The 24,985-nt window shown below is 36.1% G+C and overlaps 1 protein-coding gene across 1 annotated transcript in view; it reads right to left on the minus strand.

Annotated features, from left to right (window-relative positions):
- Positions 1-333: 333 nt before the first annotated feature.
- Positions 334-24,985, minus strand: part of LOC123549147 (centrosomal protein of 72 kDa-like) — a 113,979-nt gene continuing 89,327 nt past the window's right edge. The window contains exons 9-14 of the mRNA XM_045336992.2: positions 24,136-24,308; positions 23,429-23,642; positions 17,293-17,507; positions 16,209-16,323; positions 14,404-14,518; positions 334-7,517 (exon numbers count right to left, since the gene is read on the minus strand). Coding sequence (XP_045192927.2) covers positions 7,331-7,517; positions 14,404-14,518; positions 16,209-16,323; positions 17,293-17,507; positions 23,429-23,642; positions 24,136-24,308 — 1,019 coding nt within the window. The 3' untranslated portion in view covers positions 334-7,330. The remainder of the gene's footprint in view (positions 7,518-14,403; positions 14,519-16,208; positions 16,324-17,292; positions 17,508-23,428; positions 23,643-24,135; positions 24,309-24,985) is intronic.

A 24,985-nucleotide genomic window follows, 5' to 3' on the forward strand; every position in this document is an offset into this window, starting at 1 on the left:
ATACTGCAAAACCAAGTGTTAAGAACCTATTAGTCGCCTCTTACGATTATGCAAGGGTAAGGCAAGGGTTCCAATTCTTTTCATAGACAGATCGTCCCAGAACCACATGGGGCTCAAAAATAAATATTCCTTACATAACTTGTATAAAGGTAATAGGAAACCAGACTATTTGTTTTTATGACCTTGCATATTCACTTTTTTACTGTTGAATATTTCTTAATACGAAAATGCCCTTATTCCCGTTTCAGAATTTGTCCCGAATATAGACCTAGTTTTATAAACCCAAAGAATGCTCATACTTTATCTGGAATGAAATATAACACGACAATCATGCAAAAATATTATTTTTTATTTTCTGCCTGAACATGAACTATGATTAGGGATAAAATGCCATCTCCAGTTAGGGAACACAAAACATACTTAACACTACAGAACAGTAATAAATGGCAAGATTCTTAAAATGTTGCTTGCATTTTTACTTTTAATATGCAACATTTTTCCAGTCTGTCAGTTGCTCAAACACATCTATGAAGCAAACAATTTTTATACCAACTAACATAGAAAAAATATATATACCTGATCTAAGATTGGGGAAAAAAAACTAGTTCACACAACAAAGTTTTCAACTGACCACCTGAGTACTGAAATATTTTTAGCAAAATAATACATGTACATGTAATCTCACAGTTCCAATGTTAATACATTTGTAAAGGCAATGTTGTACTTACACAGAAAACTTTGGTAGTAATGTCAGAACAGCTGACAAAATTACACAACCTTGAAAACATTTCACAATAACAACACCTCAGATAAGGGATTCTTGCACCTAGTATATTCGCCCAAAGTCGTTAATGACGAACAATTGAGTGTTCCTTACCGTGGTCGTTTAAACATAGGCATCAGGGGCAAATTAAATATACTAGAATTTCAATAAATACATGTTCATACTTGTTACCTAATATCAATTACATTTATCTGATCCATAATCTAAAAAAAATCACTAAAGACAGTTTAAAATGATACATACGTTACTGACGCCACGTGCAAGTTTTACACAAAAATTAACAACGCTCGATCTCTTTTAGAGTTAATGACGGATTTTTTAGTAAATGCAAAAAATACATATTCCCTTATTACTAATAACTGCTTCACAATGTGCATATTTGTGTTATTACGATTTCTAAACAATAAAACAGGTATGACGCCGATGATGGGATACTTACGTTATGCATCTATTCTACTATGAATATATAAGCTTGACGTATGAAAAATAGCGTTTTATGTGCTTTTTAAGGTTATTTCTAGTCTCATTACAACTACAGGCTATAATATTTGATACAAGATATACTAAGTAGTGATATATTTTTCACTTAAATTTTCCTTATGTAAAGATTCCACTTTCCATGATACAAATGTTACCTTTATTCTAAGACATTAAAAATCACAGCAATTCATGTTGAACTAAGTGTAGTTTTTTCATGCCAAAACAGTGCATGCATTTTCAATAAATCTATTATGAAGCAGAGGTCCTTCTTAATTCAAGTGGCATTAGAAATGGCAAAATGATACAAACGTGATCGATACAAACGTGACCAGCCTAATTTAAAATAACATAAACAAGAAAGTGTCACTGTTTTAATTGATAATGTCATCACTTTGTATCGTCTACGTCATAAGACGCAGATTTCACACATGTAAAGTCGCACATTTGTCCTTGAAGATGTATTGTCTTTTTCTGAAAATGTCCAACGGGCTCCCCTGATAACGTACGGTATAAATAGTAAGTAAATTTGATATATCTTAAAGTAAAATCTGTTTGTGATTACATGACAGTCATATTGTTTGTTTGAATTTAATTTGTGTTGTTATACATACTGAGTACGCCATAAACACTGTACAAACTATTGATACACACGTTACGTATGGTAACGTAAGTATCTTAGATACTTGATATTTTATTGACTCTCCATTTTATACAACATAAGGCTTCTTTTATTTTTTTGAAGTTAAGGTTCCAAGATAAAACACTCCGGTGTTTAAATTTGCTGAAAAGTTTTGTTTTTAACACTATTTTTGTTCAAAACATGTCATGCAAATTCTATTTTTAAAATATGATAAAACATGCGTTGATATTTATTTCTTATTATAAGGTTTCGTTTACAAAACTGGTCGTATGTCATTGAATTTTTATTATAAAGATACATATTTGACATTTTATTAAAAACAAAATGAATGGAAACAGCATACCCGTGGCACAATATAGCACAGTGATCGGTAACGTATGTATCAATACATTCGTTATTGGTGTATGTGTGCGTATATCAGTAATAATTACTCGTATATCAGTAATAATTACATTACTCATTGTTGACTTGTGGTGGGTTGCACATCAAGTAAACATGGGCTGAAGTTCAAAAGAAGTATCGTGAACGTGAGAAAGCTAAAGGCAGTGCGCTCCTTGAAAAGGAGAGTATCAGACAGTGAAAATACTACCTCCCTGCTAAATCCTTGGACAAACAATGAAGGGAGGAGAGAAAATAAGAAAAAAAACCAAATAAACAGACTGTCAAGATGACATTATACATTCCTTGTGAAAATGTACCAGGTTTCTTTCGTAGTCTGGAGATTCTGTTTCTTAGTTGTTGAATAGGCTTTGGTTGTTCCAGCTCGGGCTTTTAACCGAAATGATAGTGTCTGTATTGCTGACTTAGAATGTACGCCACGTAACATTACTTTTTTTTTATCGTTTTCTGTTAAAATTGATACCTCAAAACTAATCTCTGCCGTAAAAATAAATCAGCTACCTTTATTTACTGTTAAGGTAAAAATCTTCCAGTAAAAGGGCATAAACTTTTGTTCCAAGCATGATACACTTTTAAATCATTTTTCAAGAATGTAAATAGATTTTGAAAAAGTCTTTACAGTAAATACAGACTTAACAAAACTGTTCATTCTGAAAGAAATTTTATATGTAGAACTGTCGGATTGTGGTGATGCTTGGTGCATGAATGCAGTGGTGCTCAACTTAAATAAAATCATCTGTTCTTCATTTTTTGGAAATATTTCAGACACGGTGACTTGTGGTTACATTTATTTTTTTAATATTTGAATAAGCATTGTTTGGCGTGCATATCATTATATACAGCTTGACGTTGTGTGATTCATAGATACAGCGACAAAAGCACTTGCTATAAGGGCTGCCACCTTACAAATATACAAGAGGACGAGATTATCAAAGCCGGCTTTGAAAATACGAATCATTAATTTGACAGTCGTAAGAAATATTTGTTCTTTTGATTTACAATGGACGGCTTTAATTTGATGGCAATACTGAAAACGATATTTGGTGCCTGCAAATGAATTGAATCGTTATACTTAAGTTGGGATACATACGTTACCATCAGCATATTTCTGATCAGATGGTAAACCAAGACTTTATTGTCATATTGTGCATAAGATTATGCTGATTATATGTCAACGGTTTCATTACAAAAGTACAACCACAACAGAAACATTTGTTGTAAAGAAGTATTCTGGTAAAGTTGTATGTTTTATGATTTGACAAGTTTAATACGAGTTATGGTAGATTTTCATAAATGTTTCCAAGAAAAGCTTTATTAAATGAACTTAAATTTGTGTTATCAGACACATAATGTTGGTAAATAACAATCATATTTGCCACATAATACATCTAACTTGAATGTATTTTTCTCTCATACCCATGTCATTCAATCTAATGATACTTACGTTACTTTTGTAGTGTATCTTAACTTACAAGCAGGACGCATAAAATATTCAAATTGCTCTAACAAATATATATGTTTATGGTATCGTAAGAGTGTATCTATGATTTTATGAGCCAATTATGTTTGCAATTTACCTTTTGTTAATGTATTTAAATATGTTTTGTAGCAGTTAAATGTTCGTTCAATAAAATTTACTAGCAAACTTGCGAGGTTATATTCTTTTATAACTCGAAGCCAACGTTAACTTATAATGTAAGAGGTAACCATGATTATCAGAAGTCGTATACATAGTTATAGCTTCAACCACGAATAATTTCTTGTCTGTATGTATCCATAAAATCGTGAATTAGTGCACCTAAATGTTACATAATGTATGTATCTTAAAGCAAAAATACGAACAAGAGCAGTATATTTCATAAGGCATACCGCCTAAACAAGTGAAGTGGTGTTGCTGATTTTTAACTATCTTTTGTAGAAAACATAGTATTTTTAGTAGGTTTAACTTTTAATAGTTTCTTAAGACAAAAATATTTCAATATTTTTGTAAGGCAATTGCTTGTTATTAACGACTTTGGGCGATTATGTTAGTACCTTCTGCAATAGCTAGATGCATCTTCCATATTCACAAAAAAAACATGCAAATCTTTAGTTGCACAATCAAGATAAACTGAAAACTAGATGTGTGTCCATAGGACACAGGTGCCCCTCTCCTGCCACTGTAACATAGTTTTATGACTCAGGTTAAATATTTTTTAAGATGTTTGCAACACAAACTTAAGAACCTTATGTGTATTTTTCACTTAGTTAGCCCTAATTCTGGCCTAGCTGAGTAAAATCCTAAAGAGGACACTTCACAGGCTATAAAACAATCCTATAATGTTTTATGATTCTAGGTCAAGTACATTTTAACATACATGTTTCACAAACTTTTTTTTTTGAGTAAGTCTGGACAAGAAGTCTGCTCTTGTGTAATGAAAAAACTTAAAAAACAAAATAAGTCAGGGGCCATAACTCCTACAATACTGAATGAATCCGGACGCGAAACCCCAGGTGCATAACTGCACATGCTGATCAACATTCCTGTAAACTTTGGTGACTCTAGGTCGAATACTTTTGGAGCTACGCGCGACACAACATTAAAATGACCAATATTTTACTAAGTCAGAGGCCATAACTCCTACAAAACTGAATAAATCTGGAAACGAAACCCCAGGTGCCCAACTACACATGCTGACCAACATTCCTGTAAAGTTCTGTGACTCTACGTCAAATACTTTCAAAGCTAGGCGCGACACAACACTAAAATGACCAATTTTTACAAAGTCAGGGGCCATAACTCCTACAATACTGAATGAATCTGGACGCGAAACCCCAGGTGCACAACTACACATGCTGACCAACATTCCTGTGAAGTTTTGTGACTCTATGTCAAAAACTTTCGAAGCTAGGCGCGATACAACACTAAAATGACCAATTTTTACAAAGTCAGGGGCCATAACTCATACAATACTGAATGAATCCGGACGCTAAACCCCAGGTGCACAACTACACATGCTGACCAACATTCCTGTAAAGTTCTGTGACTCTAGGTCAAATAATTTTGGAGCTAGATGCGACACATTTTCGGAAGGACGGACAAGAGCAAATCTATATGCCCCCACCACTCATGAGGGGGGAGGGGGTGCGCACAATAACTAAATTAGGACACTTAAAAACTTGTACTTTGGTTCAGGTTGTTGAAACATCATTGTCTATTAAATGCAATTGTAAAACTAGAAATTACAATGAAATCAAAAGAAATACTCAGCTTTCCCAATACTTTCACAGTAAAGGGGTGGGGGTGTAATTTAGAAAATTTTATAAAAAGGTAAAATATAAATTTCTGATATGGAACTTATTTTATGTAATGAGTCTTTCTGTTCCTTAAATAAATCTCTGATAGAATACATCAAAAGTGAAAAATGTCATAAGATTTTGTTTATGTGTGACTGACCACCTTCTAATGATGTGTACCGACTGAACCACTCACTTGTTTTTGATGACATTTTCTACTGACATCAGTCATGGAACATTTTAATAAATGTTACATTGTATAAATTAATTTTTTCTCAAGAAATGAAAAATCCAGGTGGTAGTTAGAAATTTTGCTCAGTGTGTAGTCGAAGTTTCTAATGACAAGCAAGGTAACTCCATTTTCTATATCAAATGCTTCCAAACAAAAACAACCAATTAATCATATTTATACTAAAACACCAACAGAACTGAACAAATGTGTTGTAGAAGGAAACAACCTTTACATTTCCAGTTTAACATAAAAAATTTCAGTTGGAAGAAAAGCAATCCAATTTCTTCTAATATTAGCAAAAGTTCCAAAAAATATGACAGGCATTTTGTAAATATACTGGCTTGTGACACTACTGGACATACCCCGCAGTATGTCATCTACATTGAAAACTTCTCAAGTTTTATTATGTCCAGTATTGAATTTTTTTCACACAGCAAAAGGAAGTTGACCAAAACAATGTAGATGAGTTTAAGTCTTCCAGCATATGTCTTATAAAATGTACCATTCTAATGTAAATTGGCAGCCAAAGCGAAAAACCAGAATATAACATGCATTTGAATTCAGCAAAAAAAATGAGATTCTGTTCCTAGAAATTCTCATGCAATTTTATAAGCTCTTCTACATTGCCAATAACAAAATAACAAGCATACACAAAATTAATTTGCTAAAAATGCTTTATTCCCCAGCAAAAGGGACATGGTCAAGATTTCAAAGGTATTTCCTTTGTGTGTAGAAAACAAAGAAGTCTGCATCAGGTCACTTAAAGTATTACCTTACCTTTTCAATGGTACAGATGAGAAAATAACAATAAATAATTAGGAAAGAAAAATGATATAATGTATTACCAATCTATATGAATCAGAGTAACACACAAACTACAAATGTATATATGTTTAGGCTTGTGAATAAAAATTGCACACTTTTCTGAATAACATGATTAACTATACACATATTGTTCATTACTCTCCTGTTATAAATCTGCTTAATACAACTGAATACACTTTCATAAACAGCAAAGTCTGTGTAAATGGGGACACAACATTGATTCTTTGTGGTTAAATTCACTGGAACATGAAGTATGATTTTGTTCAGGAGTGTTAACTTAAACTTATCACAGCAAGAAACATCGATTTTTTATAACATGACTGAATATATTAAAAAAAACCCAGATCTTAGTATTTACATATCACAGATTTCTTCATGACAATGGGACATAATTCCCCAGAATTTTGTTTACTGGGTCCGTAACAATGAATGATACAAAGTATTTAACTCAGGCCATAATTGATTCTCAGGCCAAACCTTTTAAGAGCAAGGCCAAGTCTTGACTGAATTTCATTTTTAACTTTATCACAGTCAATACAACGGTATAATCAGAAACTATTCATTTCAAAGAAACTCCATTTCTCCTTCTGACCTCTGAGAAAACAAACATGGTTTTATTAGGTTATTACTGAGGTCAAGATGTCACATGCACAGCTTTCTAATTTCAATAATTAAAGTTTATTTCAATTCATATCTAATTATCACTATCGTACAATATTGCTGAAGCATTATTATCTCCCTTGTATGTATGTGTGCTGGTACCCAGCATTGATTTTTTTAACTGATTATAGCTCCAGTTTAATTGCTCCACTTCATGTTGGTGCCGCTGTCTTGATTCATCTAGCTCCTTCAACAGATGATCATTGGTCTGCACAAGTGACCTGCCATGTATGAAAATAGAACTGATCAATGAAATATAAAGGTAAAACTGGGAACAACCATAAACCCGCTGTAGTATATTCAAAATGAATTTTCTAAACCAGATTCTGCTAATTTAGGTGTTAATGCTCAAATGAAGGCTCCAGTGTGACTGTTTGTGTTCGAAAGAATCATCTGCCTTTAAGTGACAACAAATTCTTCAGGCAAGAAATCTTTCCAGCTGTTTTAAGAATATTTACATTCACTATGCATTTTGTATATCAAGAAATAACAAGAGCTGTCCGTAAGACAGCCAATGCTCAACTATTTGAACTGATGTCCCTGAAGCAGGAATATTACCCTAAATGTTAAAATATCTATAGAGTTTCAATCCAGTATATGCATTAGTTTTGGAGATAGTAACTTCAGGCTTTCAAGGACTATTTGGCAAAAAATTAAGGCTAAAGTCAGGGCTATTTTTGCCAAAAAATGAGGGCTAAATTACTGAAAACTGGGAAACAGAAACTATCCGACGAGGAAGTGTTTAAAACTTTAGTATTGCCGGACATTTGTAAGAGAATAAACGAAACAAGAGCTCGTCGAACACGAAATGCCCCCCTTGATGCATTCAGTAATTGCACAAGGAACAGAAATTATATGCTCTCTGTAAACAAAAGTTCTACCATTCTGGTTTAATTTGACCTTGACCTTTAACCTATTAACCTAACAAGAGATTACAGAGTGATCATGGCGCCATCCACTGAGCCATTTTTGAATGTTCCAAATTTCAAGACCAGCTCAAGGTCAAAATCAATGTCAAATTTCATTTCGGTACAAAACAATGTGTATGTGGTCCAAATTTGAAAGCTGTGGCTTGAGAAATGTGAAAGGTCACTAGATCAATTTCAAGGTCAGAGTTCATTTCGGTAGAAGGCTGTAGCTTGAGAAATAGGTAACAGGTAAAAATCAATGTCAAATTTCAATTCAGAACACAAAAATATGCATGCCGTCCAAATTTGAAGCCTGTAGCTTGAGAAATGTGAAAGTAGGTCACTATGTCAATCTCAAGATCAAAGTTCATTCCGGTACACAAAACTATGCATGTAGTTCAAATTTGCAGGCTGTAGCTTGAGAAATGTGAAAGTAGGTCACTAGGTCAAAATCAAGGTCAAATTTTATTTCGGAACACAAAACTATGCAAGTGGTCCAAATTTGAAGCCTGTACCTTCAGAAATGTGAAAGTAGATCAATTTCAAGGTCAGAGTTCATTTCGGTAGAAGGCTGTAGCTTGAGAAATAGGTAACAGGTAAAAATCAATGTCAAATTTCAATTCAGAACACAAAAATATGCAAGCAGTCCAAATTTGAAGCCTGTAGCTTGAGAAATGTGAAAGTAGGTCACTATGTCAATCTCAAGATCAAAGTTCATTTCAGTACACAAAACTATGCTTGTGGTCCAAATTTGAAGGCTGTAGCTACATAAATGTGAAAGTAGGTCACTAGGTCAAGGTCAAGGTCAACTCATGTCAAGGTTCATCTTGCCACTCAAAACTATACATGTGGTCCAAACTTGAATGATGCAATTCATGGACATGAAGGTTCTAAGTTTTTCCCTATATAAGTCTATATGAACCATATGACCCCTGGGGCGGGACCATATTTGACCTGAGAGGGATAATTTGAACAAACTTGGTAGAGAACCACTAAATGATGCTACATTACAAAATATCAAAGCCATAGTCTTTGTGGTTTGGACAAGAAGATTTTCAAACTTTTTTCCAATATAAGTCTATGTAAACCATGTGACCCCCAGGGTGGAGCCATATTTGACCCTAGGGGAATAATTTGAACAGTCTTAGTAGAGGACCACTAGATGATGTCATATACAAAATATCAAAGCCCTAGGCCCTGTGGTTTTGGACAAGAGGTTTTTCAAAGTTTTTTCCTATATAAGTCTATATAAACCATGTGACCTCCGGGCAGGGGCCATATTTGACCCCAGGGAAATAATCTGAACAATCTTGGTAGAGGACCACTAGATTTTGCTACATACCAAATATCAAAGCCCTAGGCCCTATGGTTTTGGACAAGAAGATCAGAAACAGTATTAACTGTTCCTGGTCAATGTGACCTTGACCTCTGTCCTAATGACCTCAAAATCAATAGGGGTCATCTGCTGGTCATGGCCAACCTATCAATTTTCCTGACACTAGGCCCAAGTGTTCTAGAGTAATTGCCTGGAAACCATTTTACTGTTCCTGGTCACTGTGACCTTGACCTTTGACATACTGACCTCAAAATCAATAGGGGTCATCTGCTGGTGATGACCAACCTCTCTATCAACTTTTGTGACACTAGGCCTAAGTGTTCTTGAGTTATCATCCGGAAACCATTTTACTGTGCAGGGTCACTATGACCTTGACCTTTAACATACTGACCTCAAAATCAATAGGGGTCATCTACTGGTCATTACCAACCTCCCTATCAAATTTCATGATCCTAAGCTCAAGTGTTCTTGAGTTATCATCCGGAAACCGTTCTACTATTCAGGGTCACTGTGACTTTGACCTTTGACATACAGACCTCAAAATCAATACCGGTCATCTGCTGGTGATGACCAACCTCCCTATCAACTTTCATGATCCTAGGCCCAAGTGTTCTTGAGTTATCATCCAGAAACGGATTGGTCTATATTCCGACCGACCGACCGACAGACAGACCGACCTACCGACCGACATCTGCAAAACAATATACCCCTCCTTCTTCGAAGGGGGGCATAATAAAAAATGCAGAAGTTGCCAAGCACCTACAATTGGGTATAAACATTCAATTTGAAACAAACTTTACAACATTGAAATTTGATGAACTGTTTGTAGAGCATGGAAAAATAGATAATTTAGAAGAAAGACTGAAGACCTTGAAATTAAAATTTTTTAAATTCAGACAGAAATTACAAACAAGAGCTGTCGGATGACAGCGCGCTCGCTATTCGAAGAATTGATTGAAGAATGGGGTCAAAATATTTCCATACATTTGAGACAACAGAAAAATGATTAAACAAAAATTTCCTGTATTTGTGGATTCGATAATCTTGCACTAAGTGGCAATGTGTGACCATGATGGCAATATGTTATTAAGTTATAGTTAGCAAAACATAGACTTGTATGAAAAGTTTAACTAATTTCCAAGTCCAAAAAGGTCATAATTCAGTCAAAATAGTTGACAGAGTGTATGCACACTTGCCTACAGATAGAAATCATGTTGATATACTAGTTTACATTGTTTCAAAGCCACAGTTCAAATATTTTGACAAAATTTCAAAGTCCAAAAAGGGCCATAATTCAGCCAAAAATAGTTGTCAAGAGTTATGAAACTCTTGCCTACAGATGGAAATCATAATGATAAACAAGTGTTTAAAGTTTAAAAGCCATATGTCAAATATCTTGACAAAACATGGACATATACGAAAACAGAACAATTTCCAAGTTCAAAAGGGCCATAATTCAGCCAAAAAAGATGACAGAGTTATGTACTCTTGCCTATTGATAGAGACTATAATACTGAACAAGATATAAAAGTTTCAAAGCCATATGTCAAACACTTTACACAAAATAAACTGGTACGAAAAACTTAACCAAGATTTCTAAGTCAGAAGGGGCCATAATTCAGCCAAAATGCTTGATGGAGTTATGTACTCTTGCCTACAACTGGACATGGTGATGGTAAACAAGTGTTGAAAGTTTCAAAGCTTTATCTCAAAAGACTTTGTCAAAATGTAGACTGGTACGAAAAACTTAACCAAGATTTCTAAGTAAAAAAGGGGCAATAATTCAACCAAAATGCTTGATGGAGTTATGTACTCTTGCCTACAACTGGATATGGTGATGGTTTAACAAGTGTTGAAAGTTTCAAAGCTTTATCTCAAAAGACTTTGCCAAAATATTAACTGGTACGAAAAACTTAACCAAGATTTCTAAGTCAAAAGGGGCCATAATTCAGTCAAAATGCTTGACAGAGTTATGTACTCTTGCCTATAACTGGACATGGTGATGGTAAACAAGTGTTGAAAGTTTCAAAGCTTTATCTCAAAAGACTTTGTCAAAATGTGGACTGGTACGAAAAACTTAACCAGGGTGTGACGCCGACGCCGACGCCGTGGTGAGTAGGATAGCTCTACTTATTCTTCGAATAGTCGAGCTAAAAATTAGAGCTTTTTAAGGAATTTGGCCCTTTCTGAGTGTTTGTTTAAGAATTTTAGGGAGGCCTAAAAAAATAGGATTTTTGGGGGGATTTCAGAGCCACTTGAAAGCCTGTAACTTGCATGCAAAACTTTAACCAGAAGTTGTTAAGTTCAAAAAGGGACATAATTTTGCAAAATACATGTCAGAATTATGGGACTTGATGTATGACCTACTTTTAAACTTGAAGAAACATTTGAAGTTTCAATTCAATATTTGCATTAGTTTTTGAGATAGTTACATGCATGCAAAACTTTAACAAGGGTTTTCTAGGTCCAAAAAGGGGCATAATTTGGACAAAATACGTGTAAGAGTTATGGGACTGGATACTGTCACCTAGTTTTATAACCCGAAGACACATATGAAGTTTCAAATCAATATCTTCATTAGTTTTGGAAATAGTAACTTGCATGCAAAACTTTTAACAAGGATTTTTTTAAGTCCAAAAGGGGGCATAATCTGGCAAAAATACATGTCAGAGTTATGAAACTTGACCCAGTGAGGTTGATAACTGACCTAGAAAAAAAACAGGTTTCAAAGCTGTATGTCTCTAAAAAACTTTAACCAGGATTTTCTAAGTCCAAAAAGGGACATAATTTGCCAAAAACACATGTCAGATTTATGGGACTTGACCCTGTGAGGTTGGTTATTGACCTAGAAAAAGAAAAACATAGGATTCAAAGCTATATGCCTTTAAATAATAGCTATATGCCTTTAAATAATAGCTATATGTACTTGCATGCAAAGTTTCCCAGGATTTTCCAAAAGAGGGCATAATTTGGCCAAACTGCATGTCAAAGTTATGGGACTTGATGCTATCACCTAGTTTTATAATTCCAAGGACACAATGTGAAGTTTCAATTCAATATCTGCATTAGTTTTGGAGGTAGTAACTTGCATGCAAAACTTTAACCAGAATTTTCTAAGCCCAAAAGGGGGCATAATTTGGCCAAAATATGTCAGAGTTATGGGACTTGACCCAGTGAGGTTGGTAATTGTCCTAGAAAAAGAAAAAGTAAGTTTCAAAGCTATATGCCTTTAAATTATAGCTGTACGTACTTGCATGCGAAACTTTAACCAAGGTCTGACGCCGACGCAGATGCCAGGGTGAGTAGAATAGCTTGGATTATTCTTAAAATAGTTGAGCTAAAAACATCCCGTATTTGAAGTAAATATCAAAAACTATGTACAGCATTAGCTCTGTATTATCATTACAATTACAGCATGATAATCTTACAAATTAAGTTCAAACAGACAATTCAATTTCCAGGAAATTTTATATCTGTATTGTAGAAAACTTAGGTAAAATATTCTATAACATTGGTGAACATGACTATAAATTAAACAAGAGCTGTCCGTAAGACAGCGCACTCGACTTTTCTCAGTGCTTGACTCTGAATTAGAGCTTGGCCAGTAAAAAAAATTCCAAGTTAAAAAGGGATATAACTCTGTCAAAATTCAATCAGAGTTATGGGAATTGTGTCTCTTGGTGTAGACTTTGATAGTAAATAACTATTTTGAGTTTCAAGTCAAAAGCTTTAATAGTAACAGAGATATTTGACTTTATCAAAAATTTTAACAAAAAAACCTAAGTTAAAAAGGGGCATAATTCTGTCAAAATTCAAATCAGAGTTATGGGGATTGTTTCTCCTGGTGCAGACTTTGATGATAAATAAGTATTTTAAGTTTTAAGTCAAAAGCTTTGACAGTAACAGAGATATTTGACTTTATCAAAAACTTTAACTAAAAATTTTAAGTTAAAAAGGGGCATAATTCTGTCAAAGTTCAAATCAGAGTTATAGGGATTGTTTCTCCTGGTGTAGACTTTGATGATAAATAAGTATTTTAAGTTTTAAGTCAAAAGCTTTGACAGTAACAGAGATATTTGACTTTATCAAAAACTTTAACTAAAAATTTTAAGTTAAAAAGGGGCATAATTCTGTCAAAGTTCAAATCAGAGTTATAGGGATTGTTTCTCCTGGTGTAGACTTTGATGATAAATAAGTATTTTAAGTTTTAAGTCAAAAGCTTTGAAAGTAACAGAGATATTTGACTTTATCAAAAACTTTAACTAAAAATTTTAAGTTAAAAAGGGGCATAATTCTGTCAAAGTTCAAATCAGAGTTATGGGAATTGTGTCTCCTGGTGTAGACTTTGATAGTAAATAACTATTTTGAGTTTCAAGTCAAAAGCTTTAATAGTAACAGAGATATTTGACTTATCAAAAATTTTAACAAAACATTCTAAGTTAAAAAGGGGAATAATTCTGTCAAAATTCAAATCAGAGTTATGAGGATTGTTTCTCCTGGTGTAGGCATTGATGGTAAATAAGTATTTTAAGTTTCAAGTCAATTGCTTTCATAGTAACAGATATATTTGACTTTATCAAAAACTTTAACCAAAAATTCTAAGTTAAAAAGGGGCATAATTCTGTCAAAATTCAAACCAGAGTTATGGTGTATACTTTGCTAGTAAATAAGTATTTTAAGTTTCAAGTTAATATCTTTGATAGTAACAGAGATATTTGACTTTATCAAAAACTTTAACAAACGGCGACGCCGATGCCGACACCGGGGCAAGTGCAATAGCTCTACTTTTTCTTCGAAAAGTCGAGCTAAAAAACAATCGGACATTAAATACAACAAAAGCCAGCACTAAAACCAAGAACATACTTATGACTCTCCTGTAGCATACTTGACAGTTCATGTAGTTGTTTGAACTGTTTCAGCTGGATCTGTTGTTTCTCTAGTTCTCTCCTGAGCTTGTCATTCTCAGTATGTATATCATCTGCAATAGCAGCAATAACAAATTCACCACCGAAAATTGAGGCCCATTTACTCCTATTTGTTATTCATCCAAAACTGTCTACTGACAATGTGCAAGCAGCATATCAAGTAGAATGCTGGTAGACCCAAGTCAAAGATAGAGAATGTGATATTTACTTCTAACAAAGTGACCTTCTGGTTCATCTACTTATGTAAAATAAATGAATCATCTTAAGTTTTATGTCCATAAGGCAACAGCAGTTTCAAGTAACTGATACCTGAATGAAGGCCAATGCCATTATGTTTGTACTTGTGAGGCCACGCCTACTGAACAAAGGCCATTGCCATATAAAGTTTGATATCTGTGATCCCAAGCCTACTGAATGAAGGCCACCCCTACAGGAAGTTGGAGACCAGGTGACCTAAGCCTACTGAATGAAGGCCACCGCTACAGCAAGTTAGAGACCAGGTGGCCCAAGTTAACTGAATGAAGGCCACCTCTACAGCAAGTTGGAGACCAGGTGGCTCAAGTCTACTGAATGAAGGCTACCCCTCAAGGAAGTTGGTGACCAGGTGGCCCAAGTCTACTGAGTGAAGGCCACCGCCACATGAAGTTGGAGACCAGGTGGCCAAAGCCTACTGAGTGAAGGCCACCGCCACAGAAAGCTGGAGACCAGGTGGCCAAAGCCTACTGGGTGAAGGCCACCGCCACAGAAAGCTGGAGACCAGGTGGCCAAAGCCTACTGGGTGAAGGCCACCGCCACAGAAAGCTGGAGACCAGGTGGCCAAAGCCTACTGGGTGAAGGCCACCGCCACAGAAAGCTGGAGACCAGGTGGCCAAAGCCTACTGAGTGAAGGCCACCGCCACAGAAAGCTGGAGACCAGGTGGCCAAAGCCTACTGAGTGAAGGCCACCGCCACAGAAAGCTGGAGACCAGGTGGCCAAAGCCTACTGAATGAAGGCCACGCGCCACAAAGCTGGAGACGAGGTGGCCAAAGCCTACTGAATGAAGGCCACCGCCACAGAAAGCTGGAGACGAGGTGGCCAAAGCCTACTGAATGAAGGCCACAGCCACATAAAGCTGGAGACCAGGTGGCCAGATGATTCATCAAGCGGTTCATGCGAAAAAGCAGTTTAAAGATTATTATATTCAAAGGTCTGGTGGCCACACAAATCAGTCAAGCTAAACCATTTGAATAAAACTGATAGAGGACCTTACAAGGATACTACAGACCAAGTTTGGTAATGATCTATCATGCAGATCATGAGAAGAAACAGAGCCAAACCATTTATGGATAGCAGAGTTATGGACTGGACATGATGTGCGAGATTCTTATGGTACAGTAGTTATGTGGCTACTCCTTTGTTCTCTCTATTGTTCTTTTTAATCACATGAAAGAATTCTAGCCATATAAAAGAAACAGAATGAATAGAATTAATGTTATCTAATGTTCTCCTAGCCACATAATTATCCTACTGTATGTGTGGGCAGATTGACAAACAGACAGACGGAAGAAAGGAAGGACACAGCCTATTTCTATGTCCCCCATTTTTTCTTTGAAAAAGGTGGGAAGTGTAGGAAACTTATATGCAGATATAAAATGTCATTAAGACAAGTAACAAAAAAGTCACTGGTATATTTTAAAAGCACCTTTCTCATCAATAGAAATCTTGAGCTTATTAAGATATTTGATACTGCTGTTCACTCTCACCTATCTGTGTTTGATTCACATTCTGTGTGCTGTTGTAGGAGTCCTGATTCTGAATTTTCTGTTGTAACCTTTTGTTTTCTGCTGCGTAGGACTGTATCTTATCTTTCAACATCTCCTAAAATCACAATGATATGAAACCTTGTTTAATCACATCATAACACTGAATAGAGCTTATCAGATTTACCCTTTCCGAGTGTTACTTTATAGAAATGTACATTACTCGAGATCTACTACAGGTCCATTATGAAAATGTTTAATATTCTAATATAGCTTCATTGTTTTGTCAGTTAAACAAAGAAGGAACCCAAGTTTTATATATTTGGTAATACTGAATAACTGATGCACTGACCTGGTGAGAGAATATTATAGCTGCACAAACACTAGGTTAATTACTTCTTGGGTGAATAAAATTTAGCAATATTTTTATCAACATGTTTTAACGAGCATTTTAGAATGAAAATAAACAATGATTTCTTGTGGTGTTGTGTAAATTAAGTGCAGCTCTGAAATAATTGTTCCACAAGGCAACATAAACCAAGCAAAAAAGATTTTATGATGTCATGAATAGAGGCACTATTGTCAGAAAGATATTTTCAAATTAGGTCATTTTTCTTATTCTGTCTGTAGCTTTTTCCTCCATGCATTAATATCTAGATAACTTTGTATATTTAATCTACTTAAGAAGTTAACGTGTACTATGAACACAAGTGAATGAAGTATTGCCATACAGTACAAAGTTCCCTACTGGAAGGCAACTAATTTTCTTTACTGCAGTATAACATAAAGACCTGCCATCTGTCAATGGTGTATAAACTATACTTTAGTATATATACAATACATTATACACAACGTTTGGATTAAAATTTGCATATAAATCTACAGCTGTCAACTGTGGGATCAAGTCATACCATTTGATCCCTTCAGTCAAGTCCAAAATATATACTGGTGGTACCAGCTTATATATTTGCTTAGAGGGAAAATAATTTTTGCTATGTACAAACAGTTTGTGAACACTGCTTAACAATTCTTTGTATTTAACTCCACAATAAAAGTTGCAACAAACTTCAATTCTACAGAATCTTACCACATCAGTGAAAGCTTTTTGCAGTGAGGCTTTTAAATGTGCCTCTGTTGCAAGGTTATCTTCCAGACTAGATTTTGTCAAGTCTTCATTTCGCCGTAATCTCTTGTTTTCTTTACGTATCTCGGCCAACTCATCTTTGAGTTGCTGTACTTCAATCTTCTGAGAATCTCCAGTCTCAGTCCGCAAATAGTCGTCCACAGCACGATATGCTAATCCTGTAACATAGATTTCTGTTCATGTTAAAACTAGTTCAAACTTGCAATTTAATGCCAATTTTCCTCCATGCTTCTATTTTTATGTTAAATTGGAGATACATGTATACTACACCGTTCAACCTAGTCTAGTGAATACTGTTGATCTGCTGATGACAGTACAGTATGTACATGTACCTATTTTGGTAAAAGAGAGTATTGGCCTGATTTTTACATTTTCCCGCAATATCTACGCAGAAAGAATTATACAGATTGATTCCCTGTTTGAAAAGAACTCTACCAACGAAATCATGGCGTAAACAGGATATTTTTCAGCGAGAAATTGCAGAACAAGAGGGTCATTGACCCTAAAGCGCTCACCTGTGTACAAGGCTTCATGTGTGATTGTATAAGTACAGAGTTAAGTTTCTTCTACGTTAGCCTATATTATATATATACATGTCACACACTTTTGAACCTAGGGCAAGAATTTGAACAATTATGGTAGACATTACAAATCTCATATCACACACCAAATATCAAGGCTCTAGCTATTATTGATTAACAGAAGAAAAGTGACCACACCCCCTGGCAGCCATGTTTTTTGATGAATCAGAAAAATTTGAACAGTCTTGGCAGAGGGTCACACAAGAACCATTTGTGCAAAATTATTTTAAAATTGGGCCAGCAGTTTCACAAAAACAAGATTTTTAAAGTTTCCACTATATACATATAGGGAAAAGTGACCATACCCCCTCTGGCGGCCATGTTTTTTGACAAATCAAAATAATTTGAACAATCTAGGTAGAGGGTCATACAAGGATCATTTGTGTAAAAATATTCTAAAATTGGACACGCAGTTTCATACAAGAAGATTTTTAAATTTTCCACTATATACATATAGGGAAAAGTGACCGAGCCCTCTGGCGGTCATGTTTTTTGGCGAATCGGTATAATTTGAATAATCTTGATAGAGGGTCACACAAGAACCATTTGTGCAAAATTTTTTTAAAATTGGGCCAGCAGTTTCACAAAAACAAGATTTTTAAAGTTTCCACTATATACATATAGGGAAAAGTGACCACACCCCCTCTGGCGGCCATGTTTTTTGACAAATCAAAATAATTTGAACAATCTAGGTAGAGGGTCACACAAGGATCATTTGTGTAAAATTATTCTAAAATTGGACACGCAGTTTCATACAAGAAGATTTTTAAATTTTCCACTATATACATATAGGGAAAAGTGACCGAGCCCTCTGGCGGTCATGTTTTTTGGCGAATCGGTATAATTTGAACAATCTTGGTAGAGGGTCACACAAGGACCATTTGTGTAAAATCACTATAAAATCGGGCCAGCAGTTTCACACGAAGATTTTTAAAGTTTTCACTATATACATAATATAGGGAAAAGTGACCACGCCCTCTGGCGGCCATGTTTTTTGACGAATCAAAATAATTTGAACAATCGTGGTAGAGGGTCACACAAGAATCATTTGTGTACAATTATTCTAAAATCGGACAAGCAGTTTCATACAAGAAGATTTTTAAAGTTTCCTCTATATACATATAGGGAAAAGCGACCACGCCCTCTGGCAGCCATGTTTTTTGACGAATAGGTATGATTTGAAAAATATTGGTAGAGGGTAGCATAAGGACCATTTGTGTGAAATTATTTCAAAATCGGACCATTGGTTTAGGAGGAGATGTCGTTTGATTTCTCTATTTTTAGCTCTGGCAGCCCCTACGTGCAACCAAGCGGAACCGTTTGAACAACTTCGGTAGAGGACCACCCAAGGAACATCATGGCCAAGTTTCATCAAAATCCATTCAGTGGTTTTGGAGGAGATGTCATTTAAACACAAATGTTGACGACAGACGACTTGACGCACGCACAGACAGACAGACGACGGACACAACGTGATCACAATACCTCACCATGAGCACCTCGTGCTCAGGTAAGCTAAAAAGTGTGCAAATTTTCGACAAAATGAGTCATTTGATGGATCGGCCGCAAATAATCTTTTTTATTTGCAAACCTGAAATATCTGAAATATTCCATGATAAAGTTCAATTATTTCTCTGTAATTATTCGAAACTACAGCTTCCAATTCGCTTTATCTGCAAAGATATTTACTTTTGAAGTTGGTACACCTAATGATTTAGGTAAAAACAACGGCTGTTAATATTGAAATATTGGTACAGATGAATGCAGTAAGACCAGTGGATTGGATAATGTGAACGGCAGTCAAGTGAAAAACCTTTTTCAATGTCATTGTTGCCTGTTTAATGCATACAATGTATCAAAATCTACTGTTACCAAAAAAAGCTAACTCCTTGTTACAGAGTAACCACAAAATGACATCTTAATAGTTTGTACTATCATAACCTAAGACAGTTAAACAGTTCACGATGTAACTAGCTCTTGTGTATTTGAAACCCTCCCTATAACTGAGAATTTCATGTTACTATCTACAGTGAAATTAAATTAATTATAATAATCATGGCTTCACCCTCATTCACAGACTCACTGGTCATCAAAATACAATTTAAGAACACTTTCACTCTGGCTTATGAATAAAATGTGTTTCAAAGCTATATATGTACTTGCATGTTATAATGATGTTACAGACCAAGTTTGATAAAAATCTGTCAAGCGGTTCATGAAAAGAAGCCATTTAAATGTATTTCTATTTTTACCTCTAGCTGCCCCCTTAAAGGGGCCATGCACCCCTATCTGAAACAAAAGCTCGTAGAACACAAAATGCCCCCCTTGATGCATTCAGTAACTGCACAAGGAACAGAAATTATTTGCTCACTGTAAACAAAAGTTCTACTGTTCTGGTTCAATGTGACCTTGACCTTTGACCTACTGACCTCAAATTCAACAGGGGTCATCTACTGGTCATGACCAATCTTCCTATCAGGTTTCATGATCCTAGGCCCAAGCATTCTCAAGTAATCGTCCGGAAACGGTTTAACTGTTTCGGGTCACTGTAACCTTGACTTTTGACCTACTGACCTCAAAATCAATAGGGGTCATCTGCTGGTCATGATTAACCTCTCTATCAACTTTCATGATCCTTGGTCCAAGTGTTCTCGAGTTATCGTCTGGAAACCGTTTAATTGTTCCTGGCCAATGTGACCTGGAACTTTGACTTAATGACCTCAAATTCAATACGGGTCATCTTCTGGTCATGACCAACCTCCCTATCAATTTTCCTGATCCTAGGCCCAAGCGTTCTTGAGTTATCGTCTAGAAACCATTTTATTGTTCCTGGTCACTGTGACCTTGACCTTTGACCTACTGACCTCAAAATCAATAGAGGTCATCTGCTGGTGATGACCAACCTCCCTATCAACTTTCACGAACCTAGGCCCAAGCATTCTTGAGTTATCATCCGGAAACCGTTTAACTGTTCCGGGTCACTGTGACCTTGATCTTTGACCTACTGACCTCAAAATCAATAGGGGTTATCTGCTGGTCATGATCAATCTCCCTATCAACTTTCATGATCCTTGGTCCAAGTGTTCTCGAGTTATCGTCTGGAAACCGTTTAATTGTTCCTGGCCAATGTGACCTGGAACTTTGACTTAATGACCTCAAATTCAATACGGGTCATCTTCTGGTCATGACCAACCTCCCTATCAATTTTCCTGATCCTAGGCCCAAGCGTTCTTGAGTTATCGTCTAGAAACCATTTTATTGTTCCTGGTCACTGTGACCTTGACCTTTGACCTACTGACCTCAAAATCAATAGAGGTCATCTGCTGGTGATGACCAACCTCCCTATCAACTTTCACGAACCTAGGCCCAAGCATTCTTGAGTTATCATCCGGAAACCGTTTAACTGTTCCGGGTCACTGTGACCTTGATCTTTGACCTACTGACCTCAAAATCAATAGGGGTTATCTGCTGGTCATGACCAATCTCCCTATCAACTTTGATGATCCTAGGCCCAAACGTTCTTGAGTTATCATCCGGAAACCGTTTAACTGTTCCAGGTCACTGTGACCTTGACCTTTGACATACTGATCTCAAAATCAATAGGGGTCATCTACTGGTAATGACCAACCTCACTATCAACTTTCATGATCCTAGGCCCAAGTGTTCTTGAGTTATCATCTGGAAACGGATTGGTCTACATACCGACCGACCGACAGACATCTGCAAAACAATATACCCCTCCTTCTTCGAAGGGGGGCAAAAAAATTTAAGAGAAGACTTACAATGATGCTACAACCAAGTTTGATGATGATCCATCAAGCGGTTCATGAAAACAAGAGGGTCATGATGACCCTGTATCACTCACCTGTTAAACTTGGCCTTGGAATCATCAAGTCAAACATTTTGACCAAGTTTCATGAAGACAGGGTCATAAATGTGGCCTCTACAGTGTTGACAAGCTGTTCCTTTGATTTGAGTGTTGACCTAGTTTTTGACCCTACATGACCCAGTTTCAGACTTGGCAAAGGAATCATCAAGATAAACATTCTGACCAAGTTTCATAAAGATAGGGACAAAGGTATGGCCTAGAGTGTTAAGAAGCATTTCCTTTGATTTAAGCGGGTGACCTAGTTTTTGACCCCACATGACCCATTTTCGAACTTGGCCTAGAAATCATGAAGATAAACATTCTGACCAAGTTTCATGAAGAAAGGAATATAAATGTGGCCTCAAATGTGTTAACAAGCTTTTCCATTCATTTGACAGGGTGACCTATTTTTCGACCCTATATGACCCAGTTTTGAACTTGGCATAGGAATCATACAGATAAACACTCTGACCAAGTTTCATGAAGACAGGGTCATAAATATGACCTCTAGAGTGTTAACAAGCACTCCCTTTGATTTGAGAGGGTGACCTAGTTTTTGACCCCACATGACCTAATTTCAAAATCTGCCTAGGAATCATCAAGATGAACATTCTGACCAAGTTTCATGGAGATAGAGTCATAAATGTGGCCTCTAGGGTGTTAACAAGCTTTTCCTTTGATCTGACCTGGTGACGTAGTTTTTGACACCACATGACCCAGTTTCGAACTTGGCCTGGAAATCATCAAGATAAACATTCTGTGCAAGTCTGTATCAAATCAAAGCATAAATGAAACCTCTATGTGGCTGAATATAGAAAATTTTGCCCCTTTCAGGTCAGTAACTCTAGAACCCATGAGGAATGTAGCTGGTTTTTGAAAGAAACCGAGATATTATTGTGACCTAAGTTTTGTGTAAGTGTGGTTAAAATGTAATGTAAAATGTCACCTATCGTGTTCACAAGGTAAATTAACAAACTTGCTCTTTCAGGGGTCAGTCAGGGTCTGTAACTCCGGAACATATGACTGGATCTGCCGGATTCATCATGGAATCCAAGATCTATATTGTTGTTAAAGATATTTTGTAAGTCTGTATCAAATCAAACCATAAATGAAGTCTCTATATGGCTGCAAAAACCAAAATAGCAAATTTTGGCTCTTTAAGCGGCCATAACTCTGGAACCCATGATAGGATCTGGCCAGTTTTCGAAAGGAACCGAGATATTATGCCAATACAAGTTGTGTGCATGTTTGATTAAAATCTGGTAAATCTTCTGGTTGCCTTGAAAGCTTTTTAAGACCTGAAAGCAACAAGTGAATGAAGTATTGCCATGCAATACAATTTTGGTCTCTATCATGTTCACAAGAAATTGTAAACAGACGACGGACGGACGACAGACAAAGGGCAATCACAAAGCTCACCCTGTCACTATGTGACAGGTAAGCAATTGTCAATCAATCAGTATTAAACCAATAATAGGACTATATTTTGCATACAGAAGATAACAAACAACCTTTGACAAGCAATAAGATGTAGTGATATTTGCACTGGTGACTAGTCAATGCTGTTGGCAGCTGACCACACAGAAAGGTATGAAGAGATGTGTTTTTACAAAAACCTATTTGTAATTACCTTTAAATTTGTTATTTTTATGTAAAGACTTTGATCCATTCCAATATCTATCAACGAGATCAAGTATCTGGAACAGGAACAGTCTGGATTCTGGGTTCTCAGACCTTGATGATGTATTTTTTGTACTAGCAGGAAGCTCCTCTGCAGTTCTCCTTCCAACGGGCTGCTCATTATCGGAATATTTTTCTGCTCTTGGTTGATCATAACCCTCATTCTGTTATACAATAAATATGTATCTATAAGTAAGTTAGTCTTTTCTACCTTCATGATGCAGCAGTATGCCAAATATTTTTTTGTCAGCATAATCTAAGAAATGTACATGCAAGTTATACACTCCTCCTCTACTGCTCAAAGCAAGTCACATAAGTTACTTTTTTATTTTTTCAATATCATAACTTAACAATACAAATCTCCTGGCATCAAATGTTATATTATATACAGATTTTTCAACTCTCTGATGTACAAACTGCAGTGAAACTTACTGCAAATTATGGTCTACCTTAACAAATCTGCATCTTTAAATTTATATCTAAAGTGGTTCATATATCAGTCCTCGTGTTTTACTGGCCAAAAGTATTCATTGTCCATGAATGTGCGTCAGCATGCAGAGTACCTTGATGTTACCGCTACAAGGTGCAGTTACTCGATTCAACTTCTAAAATGCAAAACTGCCAACTGTGACACTCCTGGTTTAAACTGTTTTATACCTGTAGTCTATCCACTGGTACACTGTATGAACGTCTATGACCTGGGCCATTATCTAAATCCTCATCAGGGTCAGCACCTCGTGTTCTCTCTAGCTGCACCCTGGCAGGTGGGGGTGGGTAAGAGTCTCGTTCTGCCATTACAAAACTAGTGCCTGTCTCCTCTCCCTCCTCACCTTTACAACAATTAAGCAAAACATATCATTTAAGTTGAAATACTAGAAATACATTCTGCATGCCCACAGGCAGAATGTCGAGCCCGCCAGCACCTTTGGCCTCTAGTGTGACCTTGACCTTAGACCTAGGGACCTGGTTCTTACGCATGACAGTCCATCTCATAATGGTGAACATTCATGCCAAAATGCCACCATGCATGAAGAAGAAATTCTCCGGACAAACTTCAATTTGACCTTCGACCTCCAACTGTGACCTTGACCTTTGAGATAAGAACATTGGGTTTGGGCATGACACTCCTTCTCACTGAGGTAAACATTCATGCCAAATATAAACAAGAATGGTCCATGCATGTCAAAGTTATGGTCCGGACAAAATCAGATGGACGATGCACGCACATACACCGACCCGCCAAAAGTGACAACTATATCGAGCTCACCGCAAGCGGGCTCGACAATAAAATGGCAATAATAAAGTGAATGAAAATTTCTATGTCTATGACATTAACAAACCAAAAGTTATTACTGTTAAAAATTTATTTTATAAGGTTTGACAATGTTACTCATATCTTAGTGCTAAAAGCTGAAAACTAGAATACTTTCTTGTAGATGCATTACCATTTCACGTAATCAAACATATATTGCAAACCCTGTCACTGATACATTTTCCTCAGGAAAAA

This window comes from Mercenaria mercenaria, chromosome 6 (genome assembly GCF_021730395.1).
Source record: "Mercenaria mercenaria strain notata chromosome 6, MADL_Memer_1, whole genome shotgun sequence".
Lineage (NCBI taxonomy): Eukaryota > Metazoa > Mollusca > Bivalvia > Venerida > Veneridae > Mercenaria > Mercenaria mercenaria.